General features: G+C 39.4%; 2 protein-coding genes across 7 annotated transcripts in view; one reads left to right on the top strand and one right to left on the bottom strand.

The window, feature by feature from the left end:
* The first annotated feature begins 322 nt into the window (after window positions 1-322).
* Window positions 323-27277, top strand: part of LOC123019948 (guanine nucleotide-binding protein G(i) subunit alpha-1) — a 33136-nt gene continuing 6181 nt past the window's right edge. The window contains exons 1-7 of one of the 2 annotated variants that reach the window (XM_044423186.1): window positions 323-661; window positions 942-1068; window positions 13879-13921; window positions 14013-14154; window positions 16168-16325; window positions 19561-19689; window positions 25057-25186. In XM_044423186.1, coding sequence (XP_044279121.1) covers window positions 951-1068; window positions 13879-13921; window positions 14013-14154; window positions 16168-16325; window positions 19561-19689; window positions 25057-25186 — 720 coding nt within the window. In that variant the 5' untranslated portion in view covers window positions 323-661; window positions 942-950. Of the gene's footprint in view, window positions 853-941; window positions 1069-13878; window positions 13922-14012; window positions 14155-16167; window positions 16326-19560; window positions 19690-25056; window positions 25187-27277 lie in introns of both variants that reach the window. The other variant, XM_044423185.1, reaches the window with a different exon arrangement.
* The window catches only part of LOC123019945 (guanine nucleotide-binding protein G(t) subunit alpha-3), a 141408-nt gene continuing 133853 nt past the window's right edge, over window positions 19723-27277 (bottom strand). Inside the window, exons 9-10 of one of the 5 annotated variants that reach the window (XR_006413994.1) lie at window positions 21000-21130; window positions 19723-20029 (exon numbers count right to left, since the gene is read on the bottom strand). The gene's annotated coding sequence lies outside the window, so the exon portion shown is untranslated. Of the gene's footprint in view, window positions 20030-20997; window positions 21131-27277 lie in introns of those variants that run through there. The other 4 variants (XR_006413995.1, XR_006413996.1, XM_044423166.1 and 1 more) reach the window with 4 other exon arrangements.

Raw genomic sequence — 27277 nt, 5'->3', positions numbered from 1 at the left:
TGGTTGCATCGGACACCGTAGAACCGTTAACGGTCCCCTCCCCTGTTTATTTATTTATGGATTTAAATAATGCGCGTGCTGCGGTCACGCGGGCGCCGCAAGCGAGAGAGAGAGAGGCGGGGGAATCAGGATGGAGTGGAAGTGAAGTAATGGTCACCGCCCTTCAGTATTTTCGTCCGCTTTCCTCCTCCTCTTGCCCACTATCGCCCGTATTACATTAACTATTTCCACACCCTCATCCCGTCGCCTCTTCGCACATGCGCTCCTTTGTCCTTCTCTCTGCCCCCCCCCCCGCTCCTTCTTCCCGCTCCCCTTTCTTGAAGCTCAGAGCGAGCACCTCCGCACAGGATAGATAGAAGCGCGCGGGTGCGCGCGCCGCCGAGCGAGACTCCCCAGTCCGTCCGGGAGAGGAGGGGTCCGCTGGTGTCTCGCGCGCGCGCCCCCGCGAGAGAGGCGCCGCCGTTGCTGCTGCGGTGGCGGCTGTTGCTGTGCGAGGGGGCAGAGGCGCCGCCGCCGCCGCCTGTGGAGCTCGTTTGGTTGTAAGCAAACGGCAACAGCATCTCCTCTGCTGGGAGGAAACTGAGGCACAGCCCCACTCAGCGGAAAGTTCAGGACAGTCGAAGAAACGAGGAGGGCCTGAGCGGGCGGTTAGGGGCTAGCGGTGGGTTCTCGTCCCCCCTCCCCCGATACCTATTGTAATGCATCTGTGGGGGCGGCTTTAGCTACCTTGCTGCATCTGTACCTGCTGACTTGCTCAGGCTTTGGACTACTGATAATTGGACACTTTTAAAAGCCGCTTGTTCTGGAGGGGGCAAGTGGATCATTCTTTCCTCACCACTAACAGTTATTTTGGTAAGATACGAAATATTCCGGAAAAACAAAGGAGGATTTCTTTCTTCTTCCCCTCTTTAATTTTGAAGTTTCTGCTTCTTCACCCCAAGCACCCCAAGATGGGCTGCACCCTAAGCGCCGAGGACAAGGCGGCGGTGGAGCGGAGTAAAATGATCGACAGGAACCTGAAGGAGGATGGAGAGAAAGCGGCTAGGGAAGTGAAATTGCTGCTCTTGGGTAAGCAGATACTGGCCAGTGTTGATGACTTTAGATTATCTCTCTTCTCTCTGCCTCTCCCCGCGCCCCATTTGCTTCTCCATTGCCTTGTCAGTGGCACCCAAACCATAAGCTTTGGTAATGAAGGGTGTATATGAACTGGTCATCAAGAGTTTTCCTTGCGTGTGTGCTTCCCTCCTCTGCAGAACTCAAAGGGTTTTTAACTCCATAAAATAAATAAATAACTCTAAGTCTATAGGAGCACACCCTTATACTGACAGCTTCCACCCTTTTACTTATGCACCATTGTTATTATTTTATAAAGGTATTTATTCCAGTCACAAGCTTACATTAAAAAGCGAAGGAATCTAACTTTTGATTGCTCTAAATGTGTTGTTTAAAAAGTGGCTTTAAGATATTGTTAATCGATGTGATCTTCCGTGTAGGGTCAGAAAGGTGTTTTCCAAGTGAAACAAGCTATATTCTAAACATCATATTGTAGCCCTTACTGCAGTATATCATTTGGATCCCATTGTCTGCCGGTCCTTGAATGGTCATGTGCACTCTGTTTATGGCAGAAGCACAACTACACAGCCGCATAATGGAAGCACTGATAAGGTTGCAATGAATTGTGACCAGACTTATTTTGAGGAATTTACAAGAACATGTATAAGCTTGGGCTGTAAGTTTCTTAGAATATTTGAATGAATGATGCTGGAATGAAATATCTTCCAGGACTGCAACATTTACATTTGAAACACATACCGGTAAAGCTTGTCTGTGTATGACTTACAGAATTTTGCTAGGGTAAAAAGGGAAATTTGCAAATTTGCCACATTTGGAAAACTAACAAGCATTTACTACAATCTGATGTGGCAAAAGATACCATTTCATACCCACCTTTATCATAGCTATCCACATTTCTCAGTTCCACTTCATATATTTAATGTATTAAGTTGTAATTTATGAAAGCTTATGCCTCACAATGTGGTCATTAGTATCTATGCATCACTTTGCATAGATACCTGTTGCTGCATTTCAGGGACCCTTCTTGCACGAGTGTTTTCTTATACTATATCGTGTCCTATATTGTAGGGAAAAAAAAATCAATCATGTGTGATAAATAAGGTGGTTTATTGTCTGTATTACAATCAAATATTTCATCTTGCGCTGAAGTGTTACCCATATAAGAACATTCTCATGATTGAATGCCCATTTAGCTTGATTGAATATATGTTTACTCAAAAGCCTGCTGATTCAGTGAAGCTTACCCCTTGGTGCATAAGAATCTACCTAATACTGAGTCAGATTATTGGCCCACATAGCTCAGTCTTTTTGCACTGTTTGGCAGCAGCTTTTCAGGGTTCAAATGGGCTGTTTTTCCCAAACTTACCTGAAGATGCCAGGAAATGAACCTAGCACCTGCTGCATCCAAGGCATGTACTTGAACACTGAGCCATGACACTGTCCCTCAAGTGTGCAGAGGGTTACAGCTGGATCTTCATCTTTATGGCAAAGTAAGTCTCATTACTTATTAGTGTCACTCCTCTTTGTATGCATGCATGTGCACCTTACCTGGAAGTGACTCTCACTAGATTCTGAGGAACTGAGTAGAATAATAGAATTTTAGAGCGTGGAGTGAAGCTTTGAGGCCACGTTGTCCAATCCATTGAAGGTTTATATAGTTGATGTTGTTCTGGTAATTGCCTTCAGTGTGGAGGTTTTTGTTTTGTTTGTTTAAATTGTTTTTCAACAAGTGCCAGAAGTTTGGTTGATTCTTACATTTGTCTAAGACAGAATGCAGTGCTCTGATACCCATTTTTGCAGCAATTCCTAACTGAAAATGTTAGGCGCTGCTAATCACTAAGGGATTTGGTTGCAAGAAGTGATCCTTAAATGTATGTGAGATGCTGATAGAAAGACTTGCAGGTTGAAACTTAATTCTTTGGTGCTCTTGAACTGAATACAAAGCATGGAGGAAAAAGAAAAATATTGCTAGGAAGTGGGCAGGCCAGGTCAGTTATGCATATTCTATTTATCTCTGAGATGTTAGTCAAGTTATTATTTGGCACTAATCCAGTATTGAGCATTTAGTTTCTTTTCTTTTTTTAAACTGGAAAAGGCCATCGACCCTTTTTTCACTTTTATTCATAGTTGGGATATCACCTGAAGACTGTAGTATGCATCATTACTGTAATAAACAGCTTCTATAATTAATAATTTGCACCACAGAACTCCCCCTTCTTATTGATCTTTCAGAATCACTTGAAAAAACTTCTAAAAAACAGGAATGTGATAAATTGTATGTTTTCTAAATTTAACTTCACCTCATCCACACCTTGGTTATTGGACAGGCTATAAACATTTTCTCATAGATTAAAGTTTTGTTACTATTTTTCTTTGTACTGTAGTAAACAAATTTCTGGGAAATTCAATTATAAATGTCTGTGAAATGTGATGTACATCTTTCATAGAAATTTAGGTTATTAAGATAACAGAGATATATACCACATCTCATACATAAATTTATAAGACTTTAAAAATAGAATAGGATCTTTTTTCACATACTTAAGAACATTTTGCCCATAAAAATAAAATCTGTTTTAGATGTATATGCTAAATGAATCAACGATGCAGTACTAAGAGCTAGTACCAAGGGTTCAATCTTGTGGCTGCTAGATTCTGCTCAGATAACCATAGAAAAATTCAAAATCCCAGCTCCAGCCTTGCAGAAGCACTCTGAAGTTGGAGTTGGGACTCTGAATTTAAATGGGACCCCCACCTCGCAGCACATTTTTTCCCCATGCTGAGTCACAAAGTCACAAATTTGACTTTGGAACCAACATGGGAGGAAGGGTATTCTGGAGAAGAGGGATGGGAAGAGTAGGGCTCTACTAGGATACAAGAAGTCCTGGAGTTGCCTCAGCCCATCATCCTTTCAAGCAGGTGTAACATGCATAAATAGGTGAAAACAGCTGTTTAAGCATTTTGGGGGAGGAGGGATGCATGAAGGCAATCCTTGCCTTTGGGCTTCTCACCCACTCCATTGTATGCCCATAATCCTCTGAAGAGGGTTACAAGCAACCACATTTGATGGCACATTTGTTGTACTTGAATTGTGGTCTAAAGTTTAAAAAGCAATATGGAAAAAAACCCCTTTGAAGAATATGCAGTTTTTCTTCATTCCAGTAATGAACAATGGAATGGGCATATTTCAAGTTTGAGGTATTTTTATTTTTACTAGAACACCAAGATTCACCAACCAGAGCCATGCACAAAAATAGTAGTTGGGATACTGGCTGGTGGCTTGACATGGAGCCCATTAGCTACTGTCCTTGTGATTTATACAGTGGAATGATGAATATATTCAAGTAGAAATCTATATCTAAGTTATTACAGATGAAGGATAGAACTTTATTTAAGAAGTTGGGGAAACACTTGCTAAGCTACTACAGCAGTCTAGAAGTAGGGTTCATTCCAGGTTCAATCTCTGGGCATCAAGAAGGGCTGCTGAAGAAACCTGCCTAAGACTTTGGAAGCTAGTACGTAGGTCATGACTCACTTTCCTTAGAATGGCTTACTGTGGGTTGTTTTAACTCATACTTAAACCCGTGCAACAGCAAATGACACCATCATCTCGTGTGTTCATTACCTCTGTTTTACAAAACATCCCGGGAACATCCCATTATTGTGACATAAAAACCTAGCATTCTTGATTGTTTAGGGTTAGAATTCTAACCCAACAACAGCCATGTGTTTCTGCATTGTTTGAAAATAGGGAATAGGAGGGTACCAGCATGCTCAAAAATGGTCCATGACTAACAATGGATTGCCTGATCATCTGCATCAGGTCAGTATTGAAAATACTTAGCTAGATGGACCAAAGGTTTGACTCAGTATAAAACTGCTTCCTGTATTCCTAATTTTTTGCTTATCACAGTTTTATAATAACTGTGATATGCATTCAGATTTATGAATATATTGTGATCTAGATAGCAAAATCAAAATATGAAACTATATATAAAAGAAGACACCGCTCCCCTGCCCAAGAAATAGCACTGCTTTTGCAGTGTGGAAATATTGGGTCTTCCTGTTTTAATCTAAAATATGCAATCACAGAATCCTGGTATGAGTGGTACTAAGTACCACTTGAAAGAACTGATATCTCATATATACGTATATTTCTGAATTGTAGTATGGATGTGGTCTCTGGGGTTCCATTCTCCTTTTCTGTTAAATAGGCCCATATGTTTGTCTTCAGCCTTCGCAAAAGCAGACTGTCTTGTCTTAAAATGTAAGTTGGTTTCCAGGTAACAGTATGAGTAGTTCATATTGTATTGAACAGGAGGACAAGTACAATTAAATCATACTGTTTTCAATGAAGTAAACAATTTGACTAATGTGTATCTTGCTTTAAATAAGGGCCAACTGGACAGTATATGCTCACAGAACCAATTCAGTGACTAAAGAAGGATCACGTCTGAAGCCTGTTCACAAAGCTTTATTGATGATACACATAAAGAAAACAACAACTGCATTCTGTGGAAATGTGTGGGTTATTAAAATGCCAAACGTCTTGGAAAGGAGTTGGAAAATACTCATGTGATCTTTGATAATTGTAGGCTCCCACTAAGAAAGTATGTAGGAGTGTTAGGGTGTTTGTTATGCATTAGTGATGGAACATAAGACAAAATAACTTGGTCTGTATCAGAATCTACAGTCAGTTGTTTGTTCTGAGGGTAAGTTGAGGCAGTAAAAAGTCACGAGATAAGTACCAGAAGATCATAAAAAGATGTATAAGAAGACAATGTTTCTTTATGAAATCACAATAAGAGTGTATTGAAAAACAATGAAAGGGAGCATTTTGGTCTATTTAAAATAGATTCTTTTATTTGCTGTCAAAACAAATAAATTTAAATATATTATAGAGTATGTTTGGATGGCCTTCCTCTAAGAAACAAGGAAACCACCTATACCAACTTGCTTACTTGTTTTGTTGTAAGTTTGTCCTTGCTCCTAAAATTACTTTTGTTGCTGTTGGCACAATGGCAATCTTTTGTTGCTAAGATTTCATTTTAGATAGCTCATGTTTCAAACATGTCTTTATTTAGTATATGCTGTAGCTAAGCTGGTATGAGAAACCTGTTTCAAAACATGGTTTAGGTTAATTTTGCTGTTAATGCTAGTCATGGTTTAAGCCAGTATGGTTTGTTGAATAAGTGGGTTGTTGTTGCATGTGAACCTGGAATTATGCATGGTTAAAACAATCCACAAAAAGCGCCCATTTCTTGTTAAGTTGTGCACCCTTGTTTGTTTAAACCATAGTTTTTCATTTCATGTGAACCCAGAAAGGTGGGTTCTTTGTGGGTTGTTTCAAGCTATGGAAAATGTGGGCAAGTGCGATTAAAATAAACAAACTAAAGAATCCTAGCACCTCTCTATGCTAGTGCAAATGTGCTACAAAGGTGCATTAGATCCAGGGGTGAAGGGGGAGAAAAATTGCACAGTTTGGTCAATTGTGTGGCTCTCAAACTATGGGTTAACTCTGGGTAAGGAAACAAACTATGGGTTAATTAACCCAATGATTGTCCTTATACCAGAAACTTGGAATCATGATTAACATCTGGTTTGAAAACTGCTTAACAACAGTTTAAAGAGTAGAATGGAATGACTATGTTTGCAAAACCATGGCAAGCTATATTTCATGGTACTCTACTTAATCATGGTTTCCATCTTCCTCACTCAGTCCTCCCACTGTTCTCGTAATTAGGCTCACACTCCCCTGTATGCCATCAGCCACTGCACCTAAAATGCAACCCCAAAGTGCATCACTTCCTGCCACTGATGCCTGCCTCTTCCTCTTTGGTCCCCACACACAGTCTGGATGGCTGGAGCAGCTTCTGCAGTTGCTGTTTCTTTCAGGGGACTCTGTGGTAATTGCATACCAGGACCGTGGAAACCATGATCCTGGCTTCTGACAATATAACAAGCTATGATGGTTGCTGGTATGGAACAAATCATTGTTCCATAGAAAAAGCCATTGTTTCTTATCATGGTTTCTAAAGACCAAAGTTATGTAGTGAAATACTGTGCCTGGGTTTGGACAATACAACAGATCAACAGTAGTAAAAAGAACCCAGCATAACTAGTTGTGTTTAAATGATGACTTGATAATTGGCCTTCTTTCAGTCCTGAGCATAATATATGAATGACAGTTGCAACTTCAGCTTTTTTTTTTTTTTTTGGTTCTGGCTGTCCATTTGTGTGTGTGTGTATGTAAAACAGCATCAGAATAGATCTGTGAGTAGATGATTCAAAATCAGAATATTAAGTTATATTATTATACCATATGATTTTTGAACTACATGCAGAATTGCTGATCATTTACTGTGAGTTGGAGGAACATGTAATTTAAAAATAAGTTTTGAAAAACAGGTTAAGTCTTTTAATCTTACTGATAGTGCTTTCATTACACTGTGTGGAAGAAAAAAGTATTTTATTTTATTTTTACTTTGGAAGTAGAAATATTCTACTTAATATTTAATATTTCAGGAAGTTTTCTACATGCACGATAGTACCTCAATATTCAGAGGCAAAGTACTTACCATGGGATATTTAGCTAGTCCATTTTATGCTCCATGTCATGTACTCAGATGAAAAATAATTCTTCTAAGCTGTATAGTTCACTTGCTCCAACCAGCGTTTTATAGATTGTTTCTGTACTCACATGTGAAAGGTACTCTTGAAAATATGGCTCAAGAATATACATAGCCTGGTTTCTGACACTCTTCCCCACATCTTTTTTCAAATGCTCCCCCCCCCCGATCTCCCCACACTCATTGTTACTAAGATCATTTATGTGCAGAGAACCTAGGCATGTGCAGTTTCAGTCGACCTGCATTTTAATATTAGTCTTAAAAAGAAGTTAAACTAAGAAAGTGTATTTACTGATACTATAGGGAAACAAAAAGTAAAAATAATTTAAAACATTTGATTTAGTTGTACACTAGTAGTTCCTAAAATGACCTTAATATATAATGCATTTCTGAACTAAAAAATTTATATTTGCATTTTAATATCAACATGAACAATTCTTTCCAATGCCTGATAACTGACATAGACCCCTAGAAAGCCCCCTCCCCTTTCTGCTTCTTTTTCCTTTTAAAAACACATCCTATCTGTGTGTCCATGTACACAATTGCATGCTTGGCCAATTGGATATGAAGATTTTTACTTAACATCACTTGTAAATGTTGACAAGCCACTGTGAAACTGAGTTTTTCAAGTGCTTCCTTGAAGGTATATATTAATTGCTGGAGACAGATGTGATAAGGAAGTGGTTTAATTGTTGCAATTTGCTGAACACTTATGTTGTATATTTGGGAAGAAAATCTACAAGAGTTGAGAAGACAGCATGTGTGACACAGCATTCCAAGAATATCTTTGTTTCCTGAAATGTGATTGTATCAGCCGCCTCTTGGGGCATCTTGGTAGAAAGCTAATTGAGATTTATTTAAATAATTTTGTTCCTAAAGTAGCTTATAATTAGAATCCACAAACAGTCTCAATTTAATTGAGGATATGTTGGTATTTTGGTGTAAAGGGGAGCTGTGTCTTTTGCTACTGACATTGGCAGTACAAGTTCAGTTTCCTGAATTTTTCTTTAAAGAGAGGGTTGACAGAAGAAGTTAGATGAACGTGTGGCTATTTGATAATAAAGATTCTAATCCACAACTGTAAACTTCTATTACTTTGCAATCTTTTAGCCTCAGGTTCTTTTCCCTGGAAGACAAGAAAATACAAATATTGCAAACTCTATACTGGGGACATCCTCCACCTTTGTAACCAGCTTGTCACAATCCAGATGCATCTGGTTGCCAGCGTGATGTAATGGTTAAGAGTGTGGGAATGGGACTCAGGTCATTTGTGTTCTAGTCCCAGCTCAGCCATGGGACTACTTGGCCAGTCACAGACATTCAGCCCAACCTACCTCAGAGGGTTGTTTTTGGGAGAGTAAGATTGAGAGGAGGAAAATTATATAAGCAGACTTGAATTCCTTGAAAGGAAAGGGGAAAAGGCAGGATATAAGTATAATAAATAGATATAAATATAATAAATAAATCTGGCTGTGCAATGTTGGAAAAAGGCTATACTGTGCGATAGGTATTTGTTATTTTTCCCAGAGAATGCAAGAACTTATCTTGCACAAGATAAAGGACATTTATTTATTTAGGGATGTATCTCCCATCCGTTAAAGATTTTCCCAGGGCAGCTTAGCAGTGCATTCATTTATAACTACAGGTGTGTGTGTAAATAATATATATAGGGAGAGGGAGAGAGAGAGAGCGCGCGGACGAGAGAGAGAGAGAGCAATATCCCTACGAAGCTGGTCAGTCTGCTTATGTGAGGACCAGAAATTGGGAGCCTAATTGGATGGGATAACAATCTAATAAATGAATGAATGCACATGGAAGCCCTGCCAGCAGTGTACCTTACTCCTGTCTGCTTTATCATTAACCTTCCTTTGTTGAGGGGAAAGGTCTGAAGTGATCCTTTTCTTTGGCTCATTTGTAGAAGCCTCCTTGCAATTAGGAACTGTGCTTTAATGGGGTTCCAAATTGTGTTTATGTTCCTGCTTAATGGTAAAGATGCATCCAGAGTTGCTGCTTGGTGCAGGAAAAATGAGGAAAAACTAGATAGGAATGTAATGAGGACGAGGCTTGCATGCATGCATATATCCCCTTCTCTTGGTTAGCAAGCATGAGCAAGTTGAATACCTGTGTACACAGGTTTGAAGACATGTACAACCTACACTGACAAAACCAATGCCTAGGAGAATAAAAAGGGTTTTCTGTGGTGTTAAAAAAATAAGATGTGGGCTCTAATATTAATTTCCTACTAAGAACATGTTATTGTTTCCCCAGACCAAAATGGTCTGGACAAACTTGAGATGAAAAATAAAATCAAGGAGACCCGATTTTAGAAAGAGGAAGTATAAGGGCAACTTCAATTACACATGGTTCATGGTTCATGGTTTTTGGTTTTTGCTTTTGTTTTGTTTTGTTTTTTTACCATGAGCTAACCAATAGATAATCAAGTGGTTTCCGCATAATTGTAGTTTGCGTCCTCCCTGATCAGGCCTCCCACTGTTGGAATGTATCCCATCAGCCACTGTCACTGAAATTCAATCCTAAGGTGTATTGCTTCTTGCCCATGTCTACTGCCTCTTCATTAGGTTGGATAGCTGGAGCAGCTTCTGCAATTGCTGCTTTTCCCATGGGATTCTGTGGTAGTTGCATATTAGGACAATGGAAACCATGATCCTGGGTTCAGACAATAGGACAAACCATGATGGTATGGAGAAGCCATAGAACAAACTGTTATTTCTGCTCATGGTTTCTAAAGACCAGAGTAATCATGATGAAATACCAGAGCTGGTTCAAACAGCAAGACAAACCAATAGTGGTAAAAACAGACAGACAGACAGATTGGGTTATCATGTTGTATGAACCTAGCCAGTAAGAGATGTAAAATAATATTTTGACGATTGTATTGCTAACAACATCAAGTCCAATAATCCAGAATTATTTAAATATATTGGAGGCAGGAAACTGGCTAGAGAGGCAGTTTGATTGTTGGATGACATTGAAGTTAATACTAAAAGAGAAAAATTATTGGGCCAGCAGGACAGATTAGGGGTTCTGTTGGTGTACTGTCAACACCACAACCCAACAGTCTCTCTGCTCGGGCTGACAGAGGTTATCTCAGCTGTGATGTTGAGGTCCCTCAGGCTGCTGGTTCTGGGGGATGTCAGCATCCATGCTGAGGGTGTACTGTCAGCTCAGGATATTATTATTATTATTATTATTATAATTATTATTATTATTATTATAACATTTCTATGCCACCCCTTGCCGAAGCCTCGGGGCAGCTTGCAACACAATACAATACAATACAATATAAAATAACAATATAAAATTAAAATTAATAATATAAAATAAATAAAAAATATAAACAATATAAAAGAAGTTATAAAAGTTATAAAAGAAAAGAAAAGAAGTCACCCTGGCCAGATAAATAAGTCAATATTGTTAACAATTAAAATGACGTTTAAATAAAAAGGTCTTCACCTGGCTCCGAAAAACAAATAACGATGATGCCAGGCGGACCTCTCTGGGGAGCACATTCCATAGATTGGGCGCCACCACAGAGAAAGCCCTCCTCCGAGTACCTACCCTCCTAATTTCTTTCACGGAGGGTTCCCGGAGATGGGCCTCTCCCGCAGATCTCAAGGGGCGGTCGGGCATATATGGACGTAAGCGCTCCTTCAGGTAACCAGGTCCCAAGCCGTTTAGGGCTTTATAGGTCATAACGAACACCTTGAATTGGGCCCGGACTTCAATAGGAAGCCAGTGAAGCTGTCGGAGGACTGGAGTCATGTGAGCATAACGCTCCGTCCCCGTCAGCAACCTGGCAGCTCTGTTTTGAACCAATTGAAGTATCCGGACCGTCTTCAAGGGAAGCCCCACATAAAGCGCGTTACAGAAGTCAAGGCGGGAAGTCACCAGTGCGTGTGTCACCGTCGCCAGGCAGTCGTTCTCCAGGTAGGGGCGCAGCTGATGGATCAGCCGAAGCTGAAAGAAAGCGCTGCTCGCCACCGCTGTCACCTGAGCTTCCAGTGAAAGCTCTGGGTCGAGGAGCACTCCCAAGCTGCGGACCTTGTCCCTAAAAGGGAGTGCAACCCCATTCAGAACTAGGTTCAATTCACCCTCACCGAAGCCCGATCCAACAACCAACAGGACCTCCATCTTGTCTGGATTGAGCTTCAGTTTATTGGCCCTCATCCAGCCCATTACCTCGGCCAGGCACCGGTTCAGCACAGCTGCTGCCTCACCTGGATTGGTGGAAAATGAGAGGTAGAGCTGGGTATCATCAGCGTACTGATGATTCCGCAGCCCACACCTCCTGACGACCTCTCCCAGCAGTTTCATGTAGAAGTTAAACAGCAAAGGGGACAAAATGGACCCCTGTGGTACTCCATAGCTGCCATGGCGCAGAGCCATAGTCCCCCAACACCACCTTCTGAAAACGGTCATTGAGATAGGAGCAGAACCACAGCAAAGCAGTGCCTCCGACCCCCAATCCCACTAGCCTATCCAGAAGGATACCATGGTCGATGGTATTGAAAGCCGCTGAGAGGTCCAGAAGAACCAACAGGGATGCACTCCCTCTGTCCTTCTCCCTGCACAGGTCATCGTACAGGGCGACCAAGGCAGATTCAGTACCGTACCCGGGTCTGAAGCCGGACTGAAATGGGTCCAGATAATCAGTTTCATCCAAGAGTGCTTGGAGTTGTCCTGCCACCACCCGATTTTATGAACTCCATTGCAACCATGGGGCTGTACCAACATGTTATTGGCCCAATACATGTAGTATGGCACAACTCTGTATTTGGTCTTTTTTGGCTGGGCAGGGAGATAGTGATTGGAAGGTGGAAGACTTTGAATTGTTTCCCTTGTCGTGGTCAGATCACTGCTTGGTGAGATTTACACTAACAATGACTTTCCCCTTCTGTAGGGATGGAAGATCCGTTAAGGTGGTCAACCCCCAGGTGTTGGTGGATTCATATGGTTTCCAGAGGGCTCTAGGGGATTTTCCAGCTGATATGGCTGGTGGTCCTGTCAAATCCCTGGTCTACCAAGTAGGAGAGGAACCACTGCAATGCAGTGCCACTCACACTCACTCAAGACAGTCAGTTCAGAAGGATATCATGGTCAACGGTATCAAAAGATGCTGAAAGGTCCAGGCGAACCAACAAGGTCACACTCCCAGTCTTTCTCTACCAGCATAGGTAGAGAGAGATGACCAAACAGGATGACCAAAGTAGCTTCCATGCCAAAACAGTCCTGAACCCTGACTGAAATGGATCCAGATAATCAGTCTGCCTGAAGCTCGTTGGCCACCACCTGCTCAAGAACTTTGCCCAGGAAGTGGATGTTTGCCATTAGCCTAAAATTGTTAAGTTCTTCTGGGTACTCACGTGACCAAGGACCACTCCTACTGGTACTTGGAGGATATTTCTCTGCCCCTCATATCCTCTAATATCTTGTCCCCCATGTTATTTAACACCTTTATGAAACCACTGAGTGAAATCTCCAGAGTTTTGGAGTGCACTGTCATCCTGAGTGCCTTTGCACATGTTAGCTGGAGTGATACAGGACATGCTGGGGGAAGTGAGGCCACCACAATCATGCCTGTGCCGTTACTGGGGTCCAGTCACCAAAACAGCCAGATAGGAGGTTTCAGTAGGTTCAGATGAAGCCCAAGATTGTGCAAAATAAAAGATTAATCCTAACATAGGGACCCTGTCCATGGCTCCTAGGATCTATGAGATGTTGAAGATCACTAGCAAAGAAAAATAGAAAATTGGTTTGCGGAAGGAAGTTTTATAGATCTAAATTGTGTTTGGGTATGCAGGTCATGGCATATGATTCATGCTATGGTGCATGATATGTAATTGGTTTTGTTTCCTGAACCACCATTTTATACCCATCTCCTGTTGGTAATCTAGGGGTCTAATAAAAACAAAAAATAAAGCGAGTCAAACATCCCCGAAGTATGCCCTTGTCTGCCCTGTGGTATGTATTGCAAGGGAAGATCAGTAGTGGTGGACACAGTTTTTTTAAGAATGTGGATTTCCTTTACTTTTGTTTGCAGAACCCCTGACTGTCAGTAGAAGTGCAGTTCAGAAGCAGTTCATATTCATACACACACACACAAAGGAATAAGCAGCATGTTTCAAGTATTTTTTTATATTTGTATTTTTCTTAGGAGCTGGTGAATCAGGAAAAAGCACAATTGTTAAACAAATGAAGTAAGTACGTTTTAAGTATCCTAACATAAAGTTGACGTTAGTGAGAAGCTCAATGAAATGAAAATCTGTTTTTTTCCTCCTCCTCATCTAGGATTATCCATGAAGCTGGTTATTCAGAAGAAGAATGTAAACAGTACAAAGCTGTTGTCTACAGTAATACAATTCAGTCTATTATTGCTATCATTAGAGCAATGGGGAGGTTGAAGATAGATTTTGGGGATTCCATCAGGGCTGTAAGTATTGATATAATTCCTTACTTTAGTCTGAAATGTTGTTCTGAAGTCCACTTGCAAGACTTCAGACTTAGAACCTTTGTTATTACAGATACAATGTCCTCAACTTTCCACCCAATTTCTGGTTGGGCAGTAAGGAAGTACTTTGCAAAATAGGACTTTTGGATAGTTTCCCTATCTGAAATCCTGGAATGGATGAAAAAGTTAAATAAATGAATATAAGACCTGCAGTTCAGTTCAAGATAGGGAAAATTTAAATACTACAGGAAACTTGTCTGCCCTACTGCTATAAGCCCGGCTTTAAAAGATAGCCCAGAAATGGTTGTGCAGTGTTTCAAAAACAATAAAAAAATTAAGTCTCATAAAACACTATAAATATTGAATGCCAAAAAGCTTGTACTATGTCTTTCATATGAATTGATAAGTTGTTCTTATATAAACATGCCAGTGCCCCATTTATACATTATTTTCTTTCTGAGATCTTGAAATGAAAAGTATATGAATCTTGAAAGGCATGCAGCTTTGTTTCTGTCAGTGCAAGGAGAAGTTAACAATTGATCAAAAAATAACTGCAGAAGAAGGAAACAAGCTCTCCATTGCTCTTAGGCAATCACTTAGAGAGTTTATAATCCTTGCAAATTTTGTGTGGATTTGTTTATTTATATACTGTTTGTATATTGTTTCATGCCTAAGCATGTTCTAGAGAGGTAAACAGTACAAAGCTAACACAAATTTAAAACACATTAAAAACAATACACTAAAACCTGTCATAGTGATAAGTGGGAGATGAGAGGCAAAGGGTCACTTCTAGTCTCCCGTTTGGCTCAGAATAGGTAGGAGTGGGTAACTTTGGATAACTATGAGGGCCGTTTTTACCCCATGCCCCTTGTGTTTCCCCATGGGTGCTGAAAATGGGAGATTTTTTAAAAAAACTAAATGTCATCTGTGGCTGCTATGGATTGCAAATATGATCATTTATTAATTTTAACTCTTTTGGTGCTAATACTACATCAGCAGGCATTGTTTTGAGTTTTGAAAAAAAGAATCTTCCATTTTCAAGTACTATTTGAGGAGTGTCTCCTTGAATTTTAGGAATTGGCAAGGTTGCACTGACTGGGTATGGGGACCACATGTGTTATCCAGACTTCATGTTGCTCACTCCTGGCCTAAAGATCTGTTGGAATGAACCATTTTGGAATGCGTCTCCCCCCAGAACCTGCCAACTTCCTCTCATGCTTGGCTTGGTCCTACAAGGTGAACCAAGCCAAAAGGAAATCTGAATGCTTGTGGATGCCCTGTTGTACAGCTAGCAACTTTGCTTCTCAGGAGTGGCTGTGGGGCGTAAGAGACAGGAACTGTGAATGGCCATGCCAGCTCCCATCCTGGTGACCAAACTTCTTCCCTGCTCACTGTTGTAGGTGGGGTGGCAACAACAGAAAAGGGATGCAGCAAGCAGGCATACTGGCTGCCATTCTTGGCAACCAGCTTTCTTCCCCATTCACTGTTGCCAGTGGCAGTGATGGGCACAGAAGAATAGCACTGTTTGTGCATCTCATAGTGCTTGATTCCTGGAGAGTGCACCTTAATGCTGGGCACACTTGCAGGACACTCAGACTCTGAGGTGCTGTAAAGTGGACCAGAATCCAAAGCCAAAACCAGGGAATCCAATGGTTTTTCTGCTTATGGTTTCCAAAATGGTTTCTTTGCTTATACCTAGCCTAAAGCAAAGGGATATTATTGGAACAGGGTAATGACTAAGCAAAAAAACAATCTTCAAAAATCTGTGCTAAATACATATACTGTCCACATATGCATGGGCATCTCTTGAGGAACAGTTCTACTGACTTAACTATTCCTATGCAGCAGGGGTCTCCAGCCTTTTGGGGTACATTTGGATACTTGAGCCATTTATTGGAGCATAACTACAAAATTCATAGATGGCCACTTTAGTGTCTACCTATCATCTCTATGGATGCCTCTTATTCAGCAACTGTTTCTTTTCCTTTTTAACAGGATGATGCTCGTCAACTCTTTGTTCTAGCTGGAGCAGCAGAGGAGGGCTTCATGACAGCAGAACTTGCAGGAGTTATCAAGAGATTATGGAAAGACAGTGGTGTTCAAGCTTGTTTCAATAGATCTAGAGAGTATCAGCTTAATGACTCAGCAGCATAGTAAGCATAAAACAAGAATTATGCATCTGCCACTAGAGATTTTTGAAAGTACACTTGTCAAATCCATCTTACAGCAACTGCAAAATGCAAAAGAAGAAACACTTGAATTCATTTATTAGAGGATTGTTGAAAGAAACATTGCAATGGGCACATGCTTTCAGAAGTTCGGTTTCCTCCCTTCACAAATTCAAAGCCACATACCTTTCTTGAAAAAGTTTCTTTTTCAGAAACACAATGTGAATTTTTCAGCATTTTTCAGCAGCAATTTTCAGAAGCATCCAGAATGAATCTCTGCGCATGCACAGAGCGGTTTGATGAACCCAATCTAGTATTTACTTCTTGGAACTCTCCTTATGAGAATGTCTGGACCCTATCCTTTTGGGAGGGACCTTTGGGAATGAGCATGCCTCCTCTCTGCACCTTGATCCTCTAATTGGGCTGCCCTCCTCTGCCAGCGTTGCCTCATGGGGTCAAGAGCAATATCCGCCTTGTCGGTCTCTGAGAACCTCCCCTCTTCCAAGCCCAATAGCTGTGCATCTTGGTTATTCTCAGAGACTGCCTAATAACCAGGGGAGTCTGGCCTTGGGATAAGTGCCTCCGTTTCTCTCATTTCAACATCTGGAATTGCCCATGTTCCAAGGACTCCCCCTGCCCCTCTACCACCTCTGATCAGCATGCCCTCAGAATGCATGCCAAGAGCAACTGTTCTTTTTTCCAACACATTAAAATGTCTGTCAATTTGATTTTTCTAGTTAAAATGGGCAGAATGATCCTGTGACCCACAAGACAATATCTGGGGCGGGGGCAGTGTCCACAGGATTCTTCAGATTTTCAGATCCAAGATCACAAATGGAACTCAAATCTTGGGGCTGCAGTTCCTCACTCAGCTCTCCCTCCATGTCCCTCTTAGTTCAGAAAGAACCACACCAGCTGCTTTTTGAGGTTGGAGGGTAAAGGGATATAAATCTTTCTGTATGCATGCACACACTATTTAGGTATATATGTTAAGACAGCAAAATTCTGAAGCTCCCATAGCTTCAGTGAGATAAATTTGCTTCATAAAATGGTATAACCCAGATAGTGGGATCAAATTTACCCAGAGAAAAGCAGGTGAGTATCAAGACTTCCTGTAGTCCCCAATTTTAATGATAACTATTCTGTGGTATTCCATGCCCCGCCCCTACATGTAGTTTTTTAAACTATAGTGTATATATACGGACAGTTTTGAAGTCACTTTTACCACAGTAGGGAAGTAAAAGTACTACTCATCAATAGTCCTGGAGACCCAATGATTTATGAAATATAGTCAAAATTATTTATTGTTTGTGTCCTTAGATGCTTAGTTATTCTTTCCATTTGTGAGAAAGGGGCTTATAGGGTGAAATATACAACTCTGTTTAGTTCTAATCTAGTTTTTATGTGTTAAAAAGGCTTGTGGGGAGTCAATAATGTTGGGATTTAAGAAAAAAAACTTTTATGACCTTGAATTACAGTACATATCTTTAGCAGTTAGAATCTGCCTTCTGTGAAGCCATTTTTATTTTTGAAAGGTGGCAGACCTATTTGCTGAATTTGTGTTGAATAATACTTACCAGTCAGATAAATGTATCAGATTAACCTCCTCGTTTGTTGACATACCCTTTGCAAAACCTTCACAGATCAAAGCAGATGACAAGACTTGCTCAGTTGATTGTTTCCAAAGGCAAAATTGTGTCCAACACTAAATGAATCTTTAGCAGCTATATCTTGTATATGATTTTTTTCAGAATCACAGTGTATGGAGAAGAGTGGTCTAATACTTTATTTCTGTAATACATTGTTTACTGTCCCTCTACCTGCAGCTGCCCTTATCCTGAAAGGAAAACTCCCATTCAGAGTGGGCTATAAGAAGCCAGTTCTGAAACGCAGAAATTCTGGAGTGAGCTCTCAGGAAGGAAAGAAACAACCTATGAGATGCAATGTGTTCTTAGAAGGAATTCTTGTACCCAGAGTTTTGGGTCCTTTAAACACTAAAGGATTAAATATTATCCGTAGAGCATCCACATCCTTGAAATATTGTGCACTATCAATATTTATAACAAAACTTCTAATTTGGAAGGGGGCATCAACTTTCTTACAGTTTCACAAAAAAATTTTCTTTCTCTATGATAAATGTACATAAGGAAAATCATTTATAGTTCTAAGTAGTCTGAAATCTTGCTGACTCTTTTAGGTTGAAATCAAAGATAAGAGGAAGAAGTTTCTCCCACACTATGAAGCAAAATATTTTGTTTCACTTAAAGATATTAAAAATAGATTAATGGAATAGAAAAGATTGGAAAGATGTAACAAAACAATTACTGAAATACATCCTTCATCTGTGAATCTTTTCTGTTGAAACAGACTAATAATAACTGAATTAATCAACAGAGTGCTGATGAAAATTCATCTGCTACTAGAAACCCCTTTAGTATGTTCTCTTCCTTTTTATCTTTTATTGGAGGTATGTTAAATAGTAAGTGGTATTGCTGCTGAATACTTCCATCCATATTTTCCCAAAATCTGAACAAGCATTGTATATATAATTCTGCTCTCCAGAGAGGTCTGCCTAGCGCCGTCGTTATTTGCTTTTCGGCACCAGGTCAAGACCTTTTTATTTAAACATCATTTTAATTGTTGATTTTATTTATTGATTTTAATAACTTTAGCCAGGATGTCTCCAACTGTATTTTATTGTATTACTGATATTTATTTATTTGTAAGCCGTCCCGAGGCTTAGGTGAAGGGGGCGGCATATAAGTCTGCTAAATAAATAAATAAAATAATTCTATAAATCAAAGTTGAATTCTGAGTTCACCACATTCTAAACATTACATATGATTGAGATAAATAGTATCAATATTTTGCTATTAAATTATAATGGAAGCGAAAAAGAGGGAGGAAATACATATTTATTAAAATATTTACGTATAATAAAATTACAAAGAACTTATATAAGATCTTCAGAAGTATTTTATCCCAAAAAAACCCCCTATGAATTAATGAACAACTTGCTATTACCTGAAGGGACCAGATGATATGGCACATAACTGTTTGAAATGGCCTGCATTTTTTTTCTTTTCTACCTTAAAATTATATTACTGTGGCATAATTTTGTCTTTTAGTGAAGTTGCTATTTATTTTCAAAATTACGTAAACTAAAGGTATAATACTCCACCTGCTTTTTAAAATTTTGTGTAATATTTTATGTTTCCAGCTACTTGAATGACTTGGACAGGATAGCCCATGCTAGTTATATCCCAACACAGCAGGATGTCCTCAGGACTAGAGTGAAAACTACAGGAATAGTAGAAACGCATTTTACTTTCAAAGATCTCCATTTTAAGTGAGTAACCACATGAAATCTGAAATCCTTTTTGTGTGCATATTTATTATAAATTTGTTAATAGCTTTCAGTGTAAGATTAATAAATGTAACATGAAGAGATTTCAAGTGCAGAGCTTTTCCTTGTCTCCACTGGCAAGGGATACAGTCTAACCTGAGATACATTAATAAGTGATAAGATACTAATTCTCCCCAATGATCTTGATAAAGAGAGTATATATTTGACTTTGCATGTAATAACAGAGGCAAGGATTGCTTATGCGCAATGTTGGAGATATGAAGAGCTACCGGCTGAAGATTTGATCTTGAACAAGATACTGGACTGTGCGGAATTGGATAGACTGTGTTTATCTCTTAAGAAAAAAGAAGATATAGTTTACTACCAAACATGGGACTTTTTCTATCAATGACTACAGAATCGGGACTCTAATATGGGATGAAATACATAGCATTTGTAGGGAAAAATAAGACTTTGTACACAGTATGTTTGAAGTCTTCGAAACAATTACTTGTTTATTGAGTAGAAAACAACACTCTGGAAAAAAAATAAGTGATGAGATACTTGACACTTTCCCAAATTTACAGTAATATATCCCATTGATAATTCCCTTGTGTCATCACTGGATGCTACTGAAAGCATGAGGGAAATTCTTGCAGTCTAAGAGTACATCTCAGCTGAGTTTTAGTGACTTTTGGCCTTACAGTTCCTGCCAGCTTAGCAGTTTGAAAGCACGTAAATGCAGTAGATAAACAGGTACCACCTCAGTGGGAAGGTAACAGCTTTCCGTGAGCTTCAACATTTAGTTATGCTGGTCACATGACCACAGAAACTGCGGACAAATGCTTCCTTTGCTAAGAAATGGAGATGAGCAGTGCCTCCTAAAGTTGGACATGACTGGAGTTAATGTCATGGGGAAACATCTACCTTTTTACCTTAAACAGGCAAACAGACAAAAAGTGCCCCCAGGAAAGTTAAATGTATAATCTTTTAGTCCCAATTTAAACTACGTTCATTACTTTCATCACATTTTCATAATTCTTCCTATCACATGGTGTGTAAAAGAATACCACCATTTTGGGGTGTTTTATTAGATTTAGCTTATCCTATAATCTCTTACCAGTAATTTTTGCATCTTTATCCTTTGTCGTAATTCTTTACAAATCCATTGTGGGCAAATGCTTCCAACATTTGCTCATCTGTAACTTTATATACTATTTTTAATTCAAGCCCTTTATTAGACCAGCTAAATAGGCAGAACAAGGTGGAAGCTTCCCAGATTTCTTCGCCAGGTAAGATGTTACAAAGGATACAGGAGAAGTCATCCAGTTTGAGTGGTCAGAGTCTTAAGATGAAATGTGTGAAGCTGTTGCAGACATTCAAACTAAACTCTTCCAAGGGATGTGATGGTTTCAGGTTGCATCTGGGATTCCTGATACAACTGCTGGAATGAAGAAACGGATATGATCTCCCTTTCTGCACTACATAATCCATTTGAATGTCATATCCCATAATCTTTTACATACTTACAATATTCCCCCAGTAATTTGAATATAGTGATACTTTAGCTCACGAACTTCATCGTTCCAGGACTCTGGTCGTGACCCAAATTGGTCATGAGCCAAGTTAAATTTCCCCATAAGGTTCAGTGTAAATAAGGTTAATTCGTTCTGTAACCATTTTTTTTTAAATCAGAAAATTGTGAAACAAAGTGGCAGAACAACAAAGATCGTGGCCACCCCGAGCACAAGCGCGGCCATCTCCCCACCCCCCTCCCAGCATGAGATTGCGCCTGTCATCCCTGCACGCGCCCGTCATCCCGGCGCATGGGATGGGGGAGACAGGCACGATTGTGGGCACACTGGGGGAAAGACGGGTGCAAGTGGGGTATGCTGGAGGAGGGAGAGATGGGTGCGATCACAGGTGGGGAGGGGGCCACTCCCCGAGTGGGGAGATGGCCACGATCATGCTGGTTGGGGAGGGGGGAGATGTCCAAGATTGCACCCCATCTTTCCTGCAGGAGCACGCCCGTGATCATGCACGTCTTCCCTGCACGAACACAACTGCGATCATGGCCATCTCCCTACTCGCGGGGGTGGGGAGATGGTTGAGATCTTGGTCGCCACCCAATGTGGACTTCACGACCCATGTCAAAATTTTCATGAAATTTTTGTTCGCGACCCAATTTGGTTGTGAACCAAGGCATTCATGAGCCGAGGTAACATTGTACTTCTACATCCCTACCAAATAGCTTGATGTTTGAATATTCAACAAGTAGTAGGAATTAGTATATCGATTATACATTTTAAATGGAGCATAGGGCTGTAAAACATTTTCTTAGCTGCAACATCTGTTGAGTAATTTGGTCCTTCTGAGCAAATTAGTTTCCATTGCTTTCTAGGATCTTTATTTGGAACATTTATTTTTAATACCACACTCAGTGTAAATTGAAACATATTTTCATTTTCTGATTGTAGAAGTCAAATAATACATTTCCATAATTATGCAGTTCAAATATACTGGAAAATTTCCCAGTGTTTACCTCTGTTATTTAAGCTAGATGAACACTGAATCTTAATTGATACCAGTACTTGGTAGTAATGGCTAATATTAGGTACTGCTATCCCACTTCTGTATGGCATTAAAAGTAAGTTGAAAAACCTTAGAATTTGAAATAAAATGGTTAATAAGTTATTATTAAAAATCATTTTAGCTTGTGTAAGTATTAGACGACGGTTAAAAGAAAAAGGAAAGTAATCCACAGAAATAAGTTAATTTAGTGTTTCAATTCTCCTAAGCAGTGAAAAAGATTCTAAGAACCATTTTAAAAAATTTTGCTGTATATTTTATAGGCTATTGAAAATATATAAAACTAATTTCTGCTTGGTTTATTTGCCATTTAAAAGGTGCATTTGGAGTTGTAAAAAATGCAGTCTAAAAAACTGCACATACACATAGCATCCCTGACTGTTGCAAGACTCTGTGGCTTGAATCCAAAGGGGTTCAAAGCAGAACTTTGCTTGCCTATTAGAGCTTTACTATTACTTCTTACTGGAGTTTCCTAACACTACCACCCCAAGCTGTTCTTGAAGGTCTAGATTCCTTGGAACAGCATGAGATGTGGGTGGGGAATAATTAGAAATGGGTGTGGAAGGTTTTTATTCATCTGTTTGTTGCATTTTTGTACCACCCAATACCAGATGCTTTCTGGGTGGTTCACAACAATTTAAAAACATAAAATACAGCATAGACATTTAAATAGTTAAAACTAGAGTATAGAATGGAAGTAAAAATTAAAATAATTAAAGTAAAATATAGGATTTAAAACAGACTGAAACCAAAATTCTTGGGGAAATTCCTGTGAAAATAAGGTTTTTACTTGGCTCTAGAAAAACTCCTTCATACATGTCTGGAGAGGTGCCCTGGCAAGTTCATTCTGTAGTCAGGGTGCTACAACAGAAAAGGTCCACTTCTTAGTAGCTGCAAACCTGACTTCCTTTGTCAGGAGCTAGCCACAAAATAACCATTGAGGATGGTGTTAGGGTTTGTGCAGGTATTTATGGGAGGAGATGATCCTTCACAATGACCTGGACTTGAGCAGTTCAAGCCTTTGAATATTAATGGCAGCACTTTGAAGTAGACCTGGTCATAGAGTCATTGGCAGTTCATATGGCCAAGTATTGGCCCTAATATGATCACGCTGGTTAGTTCCTGTTAGTTAGCTTGCTGCCCTGTTTTGGCCTAACTGAATTTTCCAAACCATTTTCAAAGGCAGACCCATGTATAACACATTCCAGTAATTCAACTGAGAGGTTATTAAATAAGTGCAGTTAGACTATCCCTGTCTAGATGAGGACATAGTATATCAGTTTAAGCTGATATAATTGATTGAATATCCCTCATCTGAGCAGGTGAACCATTCTCTAGCAGTATTTCCATCTTGTTTGACTTGTGCCTCAATTTATTCAGGAGCCCTCCTTGAAGGAGATTAGGAGGGTGGCTACCTAGAGAAGGGCCTTCTCTGCAGTGGCACCCTGGTTATGGAATACACTCCCCAGAGAGGTTTTCCTGGTGCTGACACTTTATTCCTTTTTATTTTCACATTATTTTAAGGTTTGAGTCTGATTTTAATGTGGGGTTTTATTGTATAGAAAATCAATTTGGATGCTATTTGTTTTATTATAAGACCATCCCGAGACCTCAGTAGCGGAAGTATGTAAAAGTGTTAAATAAGTAAATAAATAAAATAAAATATTGGCCCAGATTCATTCTAGTACTGGGCACAGTTAATGATTCAGAGCAGCCATTGACTCAGCTGGATTTGATGAAAAGGAAAGACAGAACTGGCTATCATCTGCATTTTGATGACATTTCACCTCACACCTCTGGACAACCTCCCAAGTGGTTTGATGTAGAGGCTAAATAGCATAAGAGAGTAAGCTGAGCCCTGTGGAAAATTTCTAAGGCACAGAGCAATAATCCCCCAGCACCACCTTCTGGAATCAGCTATCCAAGGAGGAGCAGAGCTAATGCAATACAGTGCCTCCAACTCCTAACCCAAGAGCCTATCCAGAAGGATACCATGGTTGTTGGTATTGCAGTCATTTGAAAGGTCCATGAGAATCAATACAGCCTCATTCCCACATCTCTTCCCTAGCAAAGGACATCCAACAGGGCAAGTGAGTCAGTTTCTGTTCTAAATCAGACGTGAGGCCCAATTGAATGGATCTAGAAAATTGGCTAGATCCATTCAATTGGGCCTACCCAGATCTAGGGGTAGCTACTCAAATCCTCATCCTTTCACTTTACTGATGTTAAAAGAAAGAACACATGCAACTATTATTTAAGATTAAAAGACTGAGTTCCAGATACTATTACAAGCATAGCTATATTGTGTTTTTCCAATAGGAAAGGATGCGTAATGTAGCAGGATTGTTCCCATGTTCATGCAAAGTTATGGAAAATCTGCACTTTATTTATTGTTATATTTATATCCTGATTTTTATGTCCAAAGGACCCAAGGTGACTTGCATGTTCCTTCTCCATGTTACCCTCATAGCAATCTTGTGAGGTAGGTTAGGCTGAAAGTAATTGACTAGCCAAAGGCAATCAGTGAGCATCATGACTGACTGGGGATCAGACTCTAGATTTCCTATGTCTATGACTATACTGACTCTTGTTATTTAATGTGTTTAATCTGTCCTAATTTTGCTTTCATATAGCACACTGTATTTGGAAAACACATTACATTTTCCAGAACTTTATACTCTTTATGTTCAAATATACATTACCTAATTAGAGAAGGTATTTTTGAAGATTTGAAAAAATCATCTGTTAAAAGCAGTCACTAATTTTTGTTTTGCTTTGCAGGATGTTTGATGTTGGGGGCCAAAGATCAGAACGGAAAAAATGGATTCACTGCTTTGAGGGTGTTACAGCCATAATCTTTTGTGTGGCACTTAGTGATTATGACTTGGTTCTTGCTGAAGATGAGGAAATGGCAAGTAAATTTACTTTGAAAACAAATAACATCAGGTAGTAGCAGAGACCTGAGCTTTTAAATAACGTAGCCCCTAATCCACTGTTTCCTAATTGTTTCATTGTACTTTTATATGATTTGAAGCTTGAAAGGTAATTACATCCTAGTTAAAATACTTTAACTTATCTAATACCATTTGGATAAGTTAAAGTATTTCATAATCATAATAATGGAATAAAAGATACATTGAAAATTATGTCTTCCTGCATAAACAGACTTGGAATTGTGTCCATGACTTCATACTTTTATCTTTGTTAAACTCTTCAGAGTTACTAAAACTCTTAAGAATACAGTAAAGGAAAGATTCAGATAGTAAGGTAAGGATCTTGTTTTTTCTTCTGCCTGATAATTTCCATTCTTCTTTCTCTTCTGCAACACTGTCTCAAAAATTGGGGCAGTATCCAATACATAATTAGCATCAGTAGACTTGCCAAATGATGAACAGATTGTGAGTAATAATTAAAAATTGATTTGTCTAAAATAGTTATGCAGTTTCATGATGAATTTATGTAATTAAATCATAGGATGAATTTACAGAAAATGAAGTTTATTTATGGGAGAACAATCCTAGTACCCCTTAGTACTGTCCAGCTTCAGTCTCAGAGACAGCACTCTGATCTCAGAGTGATGAATTGGAGTTCCATCCCATCTTCCCCTGCCCCAACACAGCTGGCATGGAAGTAACTGCACCAGCTGGTCTCAAGAGCAGGGAAACCGCAGAAAGATTCTAAAGGGAGCATTTTGGGCTTAGGGAGAGGAGAAGACTAGACTGAGCAAGATACAGGGTATCCTGCAACAACTCCAGCTTGATAGACAAAAAGACTGTCTAGTGAAAATTCAGAGGATTAAGACAAAGACTAACTTGGCTGCTTGTCCTACTCTGAAGTGGATAAGCTTTTGAGTTGTGCCCGTATTTGCTTTTCAGGGAACATGTGTGCTAATGCTTTATTTCTTGCTTTTAGCTAACTTGCATCCAACTCAAAGTATCAATCCCTTTTAAATGTAATCACAGGGTTTTGTTAAGTATGATGCTGAAGGACAAACTGGATACTTATAACTACAAACACGTTGTTTGTCTGTTATGAACGAACATTTGGTTTCCAAATTCTTGCTTTGACGTTTTTCCTGCCTTTACATGTTCTGATGCCCTTTTTCATTTCCTACAAACTGTAGTTTGCCATGTCATCCAAATCTAGCAAGCTATGATTACTGAAAAATGTAGTCTGTGCAAACCAGAATTGGTAGTCATGACTCGAATTAGATCTGTAAATTCTCTGGAGACACACTATAGTCTGGTTCAGATATAAACTAATTTTGTAGACATGAACTATTTCTTTCTTCCCTTCCCTTCTCTTCTGTAAATGGTTTCAGAGGACATTTCTTTGTTTGCTAAATTAGTTTCCAGTGACATCCAAAACAGAAAATCATTAGATTGCCTACAAAGCAAGATTGCAAGTAATGGTTAAACTTTTTTTCCCTAGTTCTGTCATGATTAGAATCAGGCTAGTAAATAGCTTCTCAAGTCTAGCATGTTGAAAGAGGAGGAGGATATTACCTGTTCACAGCCCAACAACTAGAGTTTGGATAATCAGTGTTGCATTTTACTGATTTACAGAAACCATAGTTTGCCTAATTAGGACATTAGTGCCAACTAGATTTTGTGGTGGGAGATTTGAGCATAGAGGCTGAAGCTTATTCACAATAGCAGAAACATGGTTTTTATTGAACTAGTAGTATATTACTGACCTTCTCAATGGGTGACACACAAGTTAAAGGAATACTAAATGATGGTAAGGAGAAGTTGAATGAATCATGTTTTTTCCCACTTCCTACCAGTCACTGGAACCTGGAGTCATTCAATGAATTTAATAGTGGGAGATTTGGGACAGATTAAAAGAAGTACTTTTTCAGATGTTGTATCACTAAACTGTGGAATTTGCTACTACAAGATGCAATGATGGCTACCAAACTGGATGACTTTCAAATGCATTTAGAAAAATTGATGGAGAATAGAGCTATCAATGACAATTAATCATGGTGGCTATATACTAT

The sequence above is a fragment of the Varanus komodoensis genome, unplaced genomic scaffold (genome assembly GCF_004798865.1).
Source record: "Varanus komodoensis strain SLA01 unplaced genomic scaffold, ASM479886v1 scaffold13_3, whole genome shotgun sequence".
Lineage (NCBI taxonomy): Eukaryota > Metazoa > Chordata > Lepidosauria > Squamata > Varanidae > Varanus > Varanus komodoensis.
The sequence above is the reverse complement of the archived record's forward strand: the minus strand, read 5'-3'. Positions and strand labels throughout refer to the sequence as shown.